Raw genomic sequence first — 12,243 nt, forward strand, 5'->3', positions numbered from 1 at the left:
TCTGAAATATATCGTGTAGAATACCGAAAGGTAGGCAACCTTTCAACAGTGCTCCAAACTCTGAATAGCTTTTTTTGGCTATGTCACTGATGATTCTTCTAAAATGGTATTTCACCAAGCTGGTACTTAGCGGAGCTATCCTGTAAAAGGTGTACTCAATGCACGATCAAACCTGAGTCTGAAGAAAAAACCCCACGAACAGGCATTGAAGGAATGTGTTTAGTCTATGCTCTTAATCCGTTATCCTGAAAGCCTGTTCCCAGCAGCGAGGCTTTAATTTAGTTTTATCGTCATTTCACCATCATCCGCAGCTTATTAATTAAGATGTCTAAAAATTATAGTGCTATATTTTTCCACAGTAGCATCGTTTAATCGACAGCACTATTTTTATATCTGTCTTTTTAATAGTTGATAAATATTACAGAATCGACACTGATGAGTATCGGTACCAAGTTCTCTCATAATAGCGTTCAAGGAGATTGGCGTTCTAATAATCCCAATGGCAATGTTATTATCTGTTATTTACGTATTATCTTTGGTGATGGGAACCCTGAGCTCAACGAAAGTAAAACTGTGTTGTGGCTGCACGGTGATATACCTCTGCCTTTTCCCTACTGAAAACAAAAAAGTTAAAAAAAAAGAGTGTCAGTGTCAAAATCGGATAAACAAAGTTGCACATTTGTATTCGCCGAATTAAAGTTCCATTTTTATCAAAAGTAAATAATTACGGCACAAAATCATCATGGAGGATGTATTAGTATTAAAGGATTGTAAAACTGTACCAGACATTGTGCATGAATACGCACCGACATTAAAATTTGGCCATATTCCATTAGTGATTGATAATGGTTTGTATATGGAATGAAACTTGACTAAAAATGCTAATAATTTATAGTTGACTGTCTCAAATGTGTTTTTAAGGATCCTATCAATGCAGAGTCGGCTGGTCAATACACGACGAACCGTATTTGACATTTAAAAACCTAATTGCCAGGCCTCGTAAAGATCGCTGTAAAAAGGATGCGGAACCCCCTGTTACTCCACCAATACAAATAGGAAATGATATAATTAATATAGAAGCTGTCAGGTACGATAAATATTATATTGGAAGTTGCCTTTCATCAATTTATAAATGTCAACATTGTCTAGACAGCATCCCAAGACCCATGTTATGGAGGATAGTAGTTACTATCCCATCCTGCTTCCCAGCTCCTCACTATCCCGAAATTATAACACGATTTGTCTAGACCAGGGCTTCAGGGATTATTTTTAAAGAAGGTTTTTTTTATTAAATTAAAATCAAAAAAGTTTTTATTGTACAATGTTTTAATGTATGATGCAGCTTGCAGCAATTTGTATCTCTTTGATTATTTATTGTAAAGTTACTGTGTTTATTAATTGCAGATTTCAATTGAAAACTCAATTTGACAAGAATGTAGTGACACACTTTGAGGTACAGGAGCTTGTTTGTGACTATATATTCTCTCATTTAGGCATTGACAGTGATGGCAGTGTACCACATCCAATTGTTATGACGGAAGCATTTGTTACCCCAAATTATAGTCGGCAATGTGAGTATGCCGCTTTTTTTTTTTTGGTTGATGACAATCATGCCTGATGGAAAGCAATGATCAGACATGTTAATACTGTATTAAATAGCATTCCATTATAATACTTAATAGATGTTCTTGAAGTATGAAGGTAAAAAAGCACTGTTTCTTTATTTAAAAATCACAATTTATTGGGATTAAGTTAGTTGTTTGGAAAACTTATCTATACTAAATAGTTTGGATCTGAATATAAAATACTTATAGTGTGGCTTGACAAATAAATAATACACATTATATTATTTCACATAATAAATTAACATGAAACCATAAAAATACTTCTTTTCATTAAATAACATAATTTAAATTTGAAGTGCATTAAAACATAACCTTAGGAAGTTGCCAACACAATAAAATAATGCTAATGCCCTCTCTTGGCATAAAGCTACCTTCAATCTGGGAAAAATAGGCTCCTGCGAAAAATTTGAAGTAATTATTAATTTGTGGTTTAGAACACCTAAATAATGTGGGCCAAAGTTATGAATGATATTGACAACATAGATAAAACCAGTTGTTTTCTACTTTTGTCTCTACATGTGCATATGGTTAATAGTTTCTTATTTTCTTTCAGTAATGTCAGAGCTGCTTTTTGAGGGATACAGTGTGCCAGGAGTGAGTTACGGAGTGGACTCATTATTTAGTATGTACAAGAATGATATTGGGAACACAGCTCTCATTGTCAATTGTGGCTACCACACTATTCACATTATCCCAGTCATAAGGGGCAAAATAATTGAAGAACATGCTAGGAGAATTAATTTAGGTATGTATTATTATATTTCTAGGAATGTATACAATCTTACAGAAATGTATCAGTGGTATTTTTGATACCCTTATATTGCACACAATATCTGACTGCAGTTTTACATACATTAACTACTAGCTGTTGCCCGCGACTTTGTTTGCGTTTGATTTTGTTTCTTGATGTGGCATTAAATTTAGTTGTAGATCTAAAAAAAATTAAAGTATTTAGTATTGCTAAGCCTTAAATGAGGAGTTTGCTGCTGTCCGCTGAGGAGTTCTGTCCTCTATCTCCAACCACAGTTTGGGCAAAATTAAACACATATTATAACCTCAATAGTACAAAAATAATTTTTTAAAAAGTATCCTATATTACTTCTTACACTTCCAAGAACATGTGTACAAAGTGTCATGAGGATTTAGTCGTTTTTGTGTGAAAGCGTAACAAACAAACTTACATTGACATTTATAATATTATTAGGGAAGTTTCCTAATAACATGCTGTAAATATCAAGAATTATCTAAATAAGCTGATCTTAGTAAATGACTCAAACTAAATTTACAAAAAAAAATTCAATCCTTACAAACTACTTGTGTCATTTCCTGCTTAGTGTGATTTTTAAATAAGTTTTTAATTTAGTGCTAGTCTGTTAGTCCTTATGTCAGATGGAGCCCATGGGAAGTGGTGAAAGCACTATAATAATATTATCTGTTGCTCGATTGATTCCTTCTTCTACATCCTGCCCCTAACACAAGCTAAGTCGGAATACCGCACCATGTGTCTTCTTCTTCCACTCACTTGTACTAGCCTTCAACTTATTATGCACTCCTCTTACGTGCATAGGTATCCTCTTTAAACAAATAATTCAATTCTTGTTTAAAATAGTGCCTTCGTCTTCACTTTAGCGGGGCAGGTTTATATCCTGGCACATCTTTAACTTTTGTTAGTTATTTGCATTTGAATTAAATATCACTTGCTTTATCGGTGAAGGAAAACCTGCATGCCGAGGTCTCCATAACGTTTCCAATGACATGTGAAGTTTAATGTACACATCAAAAGTTCCACCTATGGGCCTAGATTATTTTGACTTTAATATTGACGTTGACTTTGTTTATTGCAGGTGGTAGTGAAATCATATGCTACATGCATAAGTTACTGCAGCTAAAGTATCCTGTACATGTGAACGCTATCACAATGTCTAGAATAGAGGAGGTGCTCCGAGAACACAGTACAATAGCTTTAGATTATCAGGAAGAAATTAGGAAATGGGCCAACCCTGATTACTATGAAGCTAATGTAAAAAGAGTTCAGCTACCTTTCGTCCAACCTACTAGCTCCTCTGGTTTAACAGGTGAGTCACTGTTTGTACTGTAAATTAAAGGATAAGAGCAAGTTGTTCTTGGAGCTCTATTGATTTGAATGGAGCACGGAAGATACTGGAGAGTCTGCCTTAATTTCTATACAATAGCAGGAAATGGACAAACTATTACTTATTTATTTATACACCACAAAAAGAAAATAATGGAACATTTAAAAGTAGGATACAAAAGGTGTCCTTATCTCTTAGTAGCAATCTCTTCCAGGGAAACAGTCAGTGTTCTTTAGATATATGATATACAAGGATCAAAGAAATTATAAAATTAATTAGATTTGCTTGGTTTTTGCAAAATAGAGTAGGTTAACTGAGCTTAATGTTAATGTATCTTTGTGTCATTCCCTACAGTGTTTTGTTGCAATAAAGTTTTTTCTATTCTATTCTATTATATGTATGTCATGGAATTCCGCAAAGTAATATTTTCTATCCATCGATTATTTAGCTTTGTCCCAATTTTATATTTAATGTCTTTTTTTTAGACGGCCGATTCGCTCAGTGGTCAACAACCCTGCTTCCTGAGTCAAAGGCCGTGGGTTCAATTCCCAAAACTGGAAAATGTTTGTGCGATGAACATGAATGATTTTCAGTATCTGGGTGTTTATATGTATATTCTAAGTATTTATGTATATTATTCATAAAAATATTCATCAGTCATCTTAGTACCCATAACACAAGGTACGCTTATTTTGGGGCTAGATGGGGATGTTTGTATTGTAGTAGTATATCTATTTATATTTATTTATTTATTTTAATTAGCGGAACAGCAAAAAGAACGCAAGAAGGAAATGGCGCGGCGTCTTCTAGAAATAAACGCAAGGAAGCGGGAAGAGAGGCTTGCTGAAGATGAAGAACAATTAAATCAGCTTCTGGCATTACAGGTATGGTAAACTATAAACTTATTAGACGTACCTACATTCTTTGATATGTTGGACTTTACATCATGTGGATGAATACAGTTGTCACCATGACCTTTTCTGAACCCTTGACATTGTGTATGCTAAATTTAATGATTTGTTATTTATATATTATTATTAATTAGAACGGCCGGAAGCCAATTACACTAATAAAAAAAAACAACAAAAAGGTTAGCAATTAAGCAATATTAAAAAAAACAAAACCTAATTAAAAGGATTATTATTATTGATCTACATTAACACAGACATAATATATAAAGTTGTATATGTAAGTAGTTTATTATAATTATTTTTTATTAATGTATATACTTATATATTTTAAACTTAAATTGCTGCACCAACCCGTTCCTTCGATTTTCCTTACGTCAAAGGTTGTCTGGAAGAGCCTGGAGAATTCCCAAAATCCCTCTACCGGGATTCGAACCCGGGACCTCCTACTGAATTTCAAAGCGCTCACCGTTGTGCCAGTTAGGTTATAGGCTATTGACTTCTTTGTAATTTTTTTTTTATTATTTGACGGCCAACTGGCACAGTGAGAAGCGACCCTGCTTTCAGAGTCCAAGGCCGTGGGTTCGATTCCCACAACTGAAAAATGTTTGTGTGATGAACATGAACGTTTGTCGGTACCTGGGTGTTTATCTGTATAAGTATTTATGTATATCTATATATATAGTCGTGTTAGTTACACTACTTATAACTCAAGAACGGCTTTACCGAAATGGCTGAAAATTGGTAGGTGGGTAGCTTAGAGCCAGGAGGCGGACATAGGATACTGTTTATCCCGTTCGACAGCGTTCCCGTCTGAGTTGACATAAAAAGTCAGTTACACCATTTATTACTCAAGAACGGCTGGACTAATTTTTACGATATTTGATTTTTTGGATTCCTCTTAGACCGGAATAGGATAATAAGTATTAAAATTATAACATTCATCAAAAAAAATATGATGCGCGGTACGAAGTTCGCCGGGACAGCTAGTTATTTATAAAAATATTCTTCAGTCATCTTAGTACCCATATCACAAGCTACGCTTACTTTGGGGCTAGATGGCGATGTGTGTATTTGTTATTATGAAAATAAATTTACATAATTTCAGGATCTGATTGAAGAGGGCGACACCGAAGAATTCGATGAAGCAATTAAAAGTTTTGAGATAAAGAACTATGGCGATTTGCAGGTAACTTATTTATTCCACCTTTTCATTCCCTCCAATCGTGTGTTAATAATAGATTAAATAAGCATTGGTAAAAAGCTATTTGTGACAGAGCTCGTCCGCGAAGTACTACCACCATTGTTACTGTCGGAATACTTTGTTCCGATCTGAAGAGCGTGGTTGCCGGTGTAATGAGGCTTAACATCCAGTAGCGTGCACTTCATATAAGCACAAAAGCACTGCCTACCCTGAAATTGATATATTACTCGTATAAAAGGAGAATTTTTGCCCTTTTTATGCAATTGACCTGTTGAATGCATACCCTGGTAAGGAACCCGGTACACGCCACTGTTTAAATGTACACCATGTAAACAGTGTACTTGTCATGTTGATAGACACGGGTCAACACGTTGCAGGACGTGTTCCTTACATGCCCTGCGAAGTGTTTGTTGCTCTGTTTATAGGCGATGAGTTAATTCCATGAAACTTTGTATTTTAGGTTTTCGATCAAAAATAAAGGAATACGTGTTTTACATATTTTAAAAATTCCAACTCCAAGGGCATCAAATAGGGGATGAAAATTTATATGAAAGATTCTGATTTTTGAAGTAATTTACGTTCATATTTTTCTTTTAGCAGCAATTTTTTTAAACCTTTTTACTTAAAATTTACCAAATCAATATTTGAACTTAACGTGAACAAAGCCGCGGGCAATAACTACTTTATTGATATATTTAGATACCCAAGTGACCTTACATATTTTAATATATCGCCAAACTGTACAGACACTTTGATGGAAAGATTTATTTTAATTTTTATCGGTAATAGACGGGCGATTGACCGCAATTGCATTTATTTTTAAGGGCTTATTCATTGCCCTTTTGAATTAGGATTTTGAGTTGGATTTGGCTGTTCACCTCTTTCTCATGCATTCATCATCATATCATCCCATTAACGGCCTACTATGGCCGGGTCTCGTCCAACAAAGAGAAGCGTTTAGGCCATAGCCCACCACGCTGGCTCAGTACGGATTTGTGGACTCCACACGCCTTTGAGAACATCATGGAAAACTCTCAGGCATGCAGGTTTCCTCACGACGTTTTCCTTCACCGTTGAAGCAAGTGATATTTTAATTGCCTAAAACGCATATAACTGCGTGCGCGTGCTAGGATTCGAACTCAAAGCCCCCCCGAAAAAAAGCCGAAGTCCTTACAACTGAGCTATCACCACTATTGTCATGTATTACATAAGTTTATTTTAATTACAGAGGCAAATTGCGAATCTTAACATGCGTATAGAGAAGAATAAGCAACGCATCGCAACTGCGGCGAACGCAGAAGAGCCGATTGAGCCACGGCCGACCGGGCGCAACCAGCCGCCCACAGACCCTGAGGCTTTCCAGATATGGCTCAACGATACACGTGCTAAGGTATTATACCTATATAATTATACGTTTATTAATTTAACTCCTTTTATATTTAAACCGGAGGTCCCTCGCGACTTCGTCCGCGTATAAGTCAACCTTAAAAGATAGACATATGCCGTCGCAGACTTTTTTTTTAATTTTTAGAGGGGAAAATCTTTGTCTTACCTACGTGATTTTTTTTGCTTCGGCAGTTTACGCAGCGGAAGCTCTCAAAAGGAAAAGAAATCCCTAATTTTAAAATATTCTTAATTTGTACTATGCTCCTATTTGTCTTAGCGTGATGACATATTGTACTCTCCAAAATTGTAAATATCTCTGTAACTACTTTTTTTCTTTCGTGTACAATAAAAGTGTATTCAATCATTCATTCATTCATATATAGCCCCATAGCCTGTCCTTGATAATTAGGCTATATAACAATAAAAAAATTGTTCAAATCGAACCAATAGTTTCTGAGATCATCGCGCCCAACATTAACAAGCTCCACAACTTTTCTAAAGAAATAAATCGAATATCTCTCACCTTTACCAACGCTGCCTATTCGAACTTACTTAGGTACTGCATATCCGATGACCAAGAAAAGTTATTTTCAGTTCCAGTTTAATATGACACTCACAAATAATGTAGCTGTATATTGGTGAAAGAATTTTCATAATCGGTTCAGTAGATCCAGAGATTAACCCTTACAACGTCACAAACTACACACAAGAATATTAGTAAAGATATGTAAATAAAGAATAGATATAAAGGAGTCTATAAATGGACTGAAGCGTTTAACAAAACTCGACATTAGAGTAGAGTTTTACAATTTTTGAAGACACTATACAGTCATTATGCTATGGTTCTGCCTCCGGTGCTCAGTATCGCGAGGTGCTAGTCCGTCGGGAGGCCCGTCGTGCTCGCCGCGCGGCCATGGTGAAACGTCGCACGGCCGCGGCGGCTGAACGTATGCGCGCCATATCACGCCTCGCGGCCGCTGGGGACGACTTTGGCTACCGGGACTCCGATTGGGATGTATACAAAAGGTGAATATCCTTTACACACCACTCGCTTGACAATAAATATAATAATAAATAAATATACTACGACACTACACACATCGTCATCTAGTCCCAAAGTAAGCGTAGCTTGTGTTATGGGTACTAAGATAACTGATGAATATTTTTTATGAATAATATACATAAATACTTATCTTTATATATATATTTCTTGTGTGCGTGTGTATGTCACTGAACTCCTCCTAAACGGCTGGACCAATTTGAATGAATTTTTTGGTATGCGTTTGGGTGGCACCCTGCATGGTTTAGATTCACAAATCAGCCCGACAGATGGCGCTGGGTTCCGCTAGTAATATATAAATAAACACCCAGACACTGAAAAACATTCATGTTCATCACACAAATATTGTCCAGTTGTGGGAATCGAACCCACGGCCTTGGACTCAGAAAGCAGGGTCGCTGCCCACTGCGCCATTCGGCCGTCGAACAATGACTTGCAACACAATAATTTTACACCACCTGTCCGCGCTCGCTCATCTTTTCCTAATCTAAAAGGATGCCTGGCAGAGATCGCTACTAAGCGATAAGGCCGCCTTTTGTATTCTACTTCTGTCTTTGTATTTCTATCGTTCTTTTATTTTCCTAACTTCATAGTAGTGTACAAATAAACATAATTAACATTAAGTTAAATATCCATTAGCACTTCATAATTGCAAAAAAGTGCTTACTGAGTGGATGCACAAATTAAACTTTTATGAAACGGAGGATTTGATGCCACAAATGTACACATAAATTTTGCAAACCCATACATTGTCACGCAAAGACACACAAGCACACGTTCATAACACACTTATGCATACATTCACTTACACGTACACTCATACGCACACACACGCACACGCACACATCCACCCACACACTCACACGCACACATCCACCCACACACTCACACACACACATCCATACGTAGACACACATATTGTAATTATCTTTGGTACACCTTTATAACTTTAAATTATACGTTAATGATCTTCCTATTTATTTCAAATTTTATATGATTTTATAGAAGAGCGGGGCCGCCTGCTACAAGTACTAGTAGTAATACTAGTAACTTACTAGAATGACCCCAGTTTAAATGTATTATTTTACTGTACGAAACAAAATAAATATTTTTTTTTATTACATAGCCTAGTGCCTATTGAAACCCTTTATTGAGCTTTAAATTTAAGTTGGCGAACGAAGTTATCACCATCCCCTTACAATTATGTAAACATATATGTATGAACGCATCACAAGTGCCTGTGATAGGCCTACATGAATAAAGAATTTTTTAATTTGAATGGTTAAGTTCGTCGGTACATCCTGTAGGCTAAGCGGGTAAGTCATGTTGTAGGGGCTCTTATTATTTGAATATAAAACATCGCGCACGGCGGCATTTAAATAAAATCTTTTCTTTCTAATTTTGCTATCTTGCTCTAACGCATGATGGCGTCACTGTCACGCACCAGAGCCAGTTTCAGGTGTCTGTGTACACGCACACGGTGTGTTTGTGCCATTGTATTTCCCGAACGGATGAACGGATTTAATTTTTTTATTTTTTTTTTATTAGGCTGACGTATTCTTAGCTATGCTTGATGAAAATTGGAACAAAATGGCGAATCCACTTTTATTTTACAACTCCTTCAAAATGGGCATTAACTGAATGGGCTAACAGAAGACTATATAACAGTAGGCTAGTAGTAGACTCTACACTATGACAAATTTCAAGATGGCTGCTGCTTCAAAATGGTGAATTATATACACTATATTGAAAGTCGGGGTTTTTTTAATATTTAATTTATATATTGTTCACAGTATTAGCCGCGAGGCCGATTCTGACTCAGAGGCGGACGGCGAAAGGCTCGTGGAGTTGGAAGAGGCACTTCGGGAGCACGAACCGGCCCAGCCCAGTCACCACCAACACCAGTTGCATCTCGCCATCGAACCTTACCGGTAACTTTAATTCATCATATATACCAATGCTTTAGCATGGAGTCCGCCTTATGTTAAGACTTTTTGTTTTGCCCTCTCACTCAAGTACTATATCTTAGTACCTTTGAATATTTTTATGAATAATATACAATATAAATTTTATGAAAATATAATTTAAATATAATTTTATGATTTTTTTTAACACGTATCTTTTCAGGGCCCCCGAATTAATTTTCCAACCTTCAATGATGGGAAACTTGGAGGCCGGTTTGGCAGAAACCATGGAATACGTGTTTAAACATTTTAGCCCAGAAGATCAGCTATTGTTAGCCAACAACGTATTCCTTACCGGTGGTTGCTCTCAATTTCCAGGTGAGAACAGGAGCCTTACTAACATCGCTTAAAACATTATTGTTAAAATATTGTACGTTTTGTTACAGAATAATAGACCAAATTTTAAGCAATCGAGGTATGTAAAATAGAACTTATTGAAGCGATGGCCTGGTAAGGACTCAGTAAAATGCAATATATTGCCATCCTTTCTCATGCAAAATCACATAATTATTTTACCCTTATTTTGCATTCTATTACCTCAGTTGCCAATTGAGATACAAGCCATGGAGATACCTAATATTGGTAAATAATGGACAAGAATAATGTGCTAGTAACTTTCCATATTTTCTAATATCTACAGATACAGAAACAATGGGCCAGACTTAAAAGAGTATTTGTTTCATGTTTCCGTTATCTACATGTTTCAAATTTTCCCCGCCATCTTAGGACAACGGAACTATCTTTGTGGTTAAATTCGTTTCACTCAAAACAAGTGTCTTTTTCAGGTCTCAAAGAAAGATTAGAAAAGGAACTCCTTGAAATGCGACCATTCCAATCGACGCACAAAGTGGTAATGGCCAAAAACCCAAGCCTAGACGCGTGGTACGGGGCCCGTGATTTTGCTGGAAGCAATGACTTTGAAAAATTTTGCATTTCAAAAGAAGATTATTACGAAATGGGAGGAGAGTATTTCAAGGAGCATCACGCTAGTAACAAATACTACAAAAGTCCTGCGCCTATCATAGACAATACCTTGGCTCCAGCGGGGGACGCTAACGTGATTAAAGAAGAAATTGTCGTTGACTGTTAAGAATATGCAACTTGTCGTAATAAAAATAATCAAGTTGAGTAATAGAGCTTTTTATCAATCTTTTCTGTATTACAATTAATATATTCTACTGCATAACTTTTCTGTAAGAGTTCAGCCCTAAAGTAATGGTCTCCGTCAGTCATAGAAAAAAGGGATTTTAATGTCTTACGATTTCCAATGTTTCCTACGGGGAGCATAGATTACGGGGATGACAGGGCTACTCTTTTTTAAATACCACTGTACTACTATAACGAGGTACATACGACATAATTTCAATAAGATTTTTTTACAGTAATAATTGGTGGTACGCTTAATGGTCAGTGACAAATAATCGCTTATAAACAGAGCAAAACTTCGCAGAACATGCAAGGAGCACGACCTACAATTTGCCGCTCTGTCCATCATCAACCAGAGGCGCAGATGTTAGTCTTATGTGCCTGTCATGACACCAGCAACAAGCATTACTTGCTTTACTATTACTTGTTAACTAGTACAAAAATTAATACAATAGTCTGTTTTTGTCCGTGCTGCCATTGCACTGGAGGGCTAGCACGGCAGGAGACAAATGATATCCCCCTGACAATAGATTTTATTAATGTGACCACCGGCTAGCATGGGCAAGAGACAATTATCTCCCCGGGGAAAGGATAAAAATGTATCTTCTACCACAGCTTTGTCAACTCTTGCGCACTGGCACACAAGTGGAAATTATTACCAAGTAATATATGTGTAATAATAAACGGGGATAAACTTCTCCTATTTCATGTTTCCATGCTTTAGCAGGTGGCGTTAATTATATCCCTTGTCAGGGGATATAAATTTTGTCTCCTTCGCACATAGGCTATACTGACAACCCGGGGTTAATCGACGTTAATTCTAAAGAAAACGGGTGGTATAAATCAAACAAGAGGAA

At 36.4% G+C, this 12,243-nt stretch overlaps 1 protein-coding gene across 1 annotated transcript; it reads left to right on the plus strand.

Annotated features, from left to right (window-relative positions):
• Window positions 1-636: 636 nt before the first annotated feature.
• Window positions 637-11,374, plus strand: LOC120631153 (actin-related protein 5). The gene is made up of 12 exons (XM_039900606.1): window positions 637-848; window positions 922-1,087; window positions 1,405-1,571; window positions 2,179-2,370; window positions 3,470-3,700; window positions 4,481-4,602; window positions 5,735-5,815; window positions 7,059-7,220; window positions 8,079-8,242; window positions 10,070-10,207; window positions 10,404-10,558; window positions 11,026-11,374. Exons 1-12 carry the CDS (start codon window positions 743-745, stop codon window positions 11,328-11,330), a joined length of 1,989 nt encoding a protein of 662 aa, XP_039756540.1. The 5' UTR covers window positions 637-742; the 3' UTR covers window positions 11,331-11,374.
• The last annotated feature ends 869 nt before the right edge of the window (window positions 11,375-12,243 follow it).

This window comes from Pararge aegeria, chromosome 17 (assembly GCF_905163445.1).
Source record: "Pararge aegeria chromosome 17, ilParAegt1.1, whole genome shotgun sequence".
In the NCBI taxonomy this organism is placed as follows: domain Eukaryota; kingdom Metazoa; phylum Arthropoda; class Insecta; order Lepidoptera; family Nymphalidae; genus Pararge; species Pararge aegeria.

Excerpts from the sequence above, each read along its gene's own strand:
- LOC120631153 (XM_039900606.1), top strand. The coding sequence starts at position 743 with ATGGAGGATGTATTAGTATTAAAGGATTGTAAAACTGTACCAGACATT. Across the intron at positions 849-921 it reads TCCATTAGTGATTGATAATG|GATCCTATCAATGCAGAGTC; the intron begins GTTTGTATATGG and ends TGTGTTTTTAAG. Across the intron at positions 2,371-3,469 it reads TGCTAGGAGAATTAATTTAG|GTGGTAGTGAAATCATATGC; the intron begins GTATGTATTATT and ends TGTTTATTGCAG.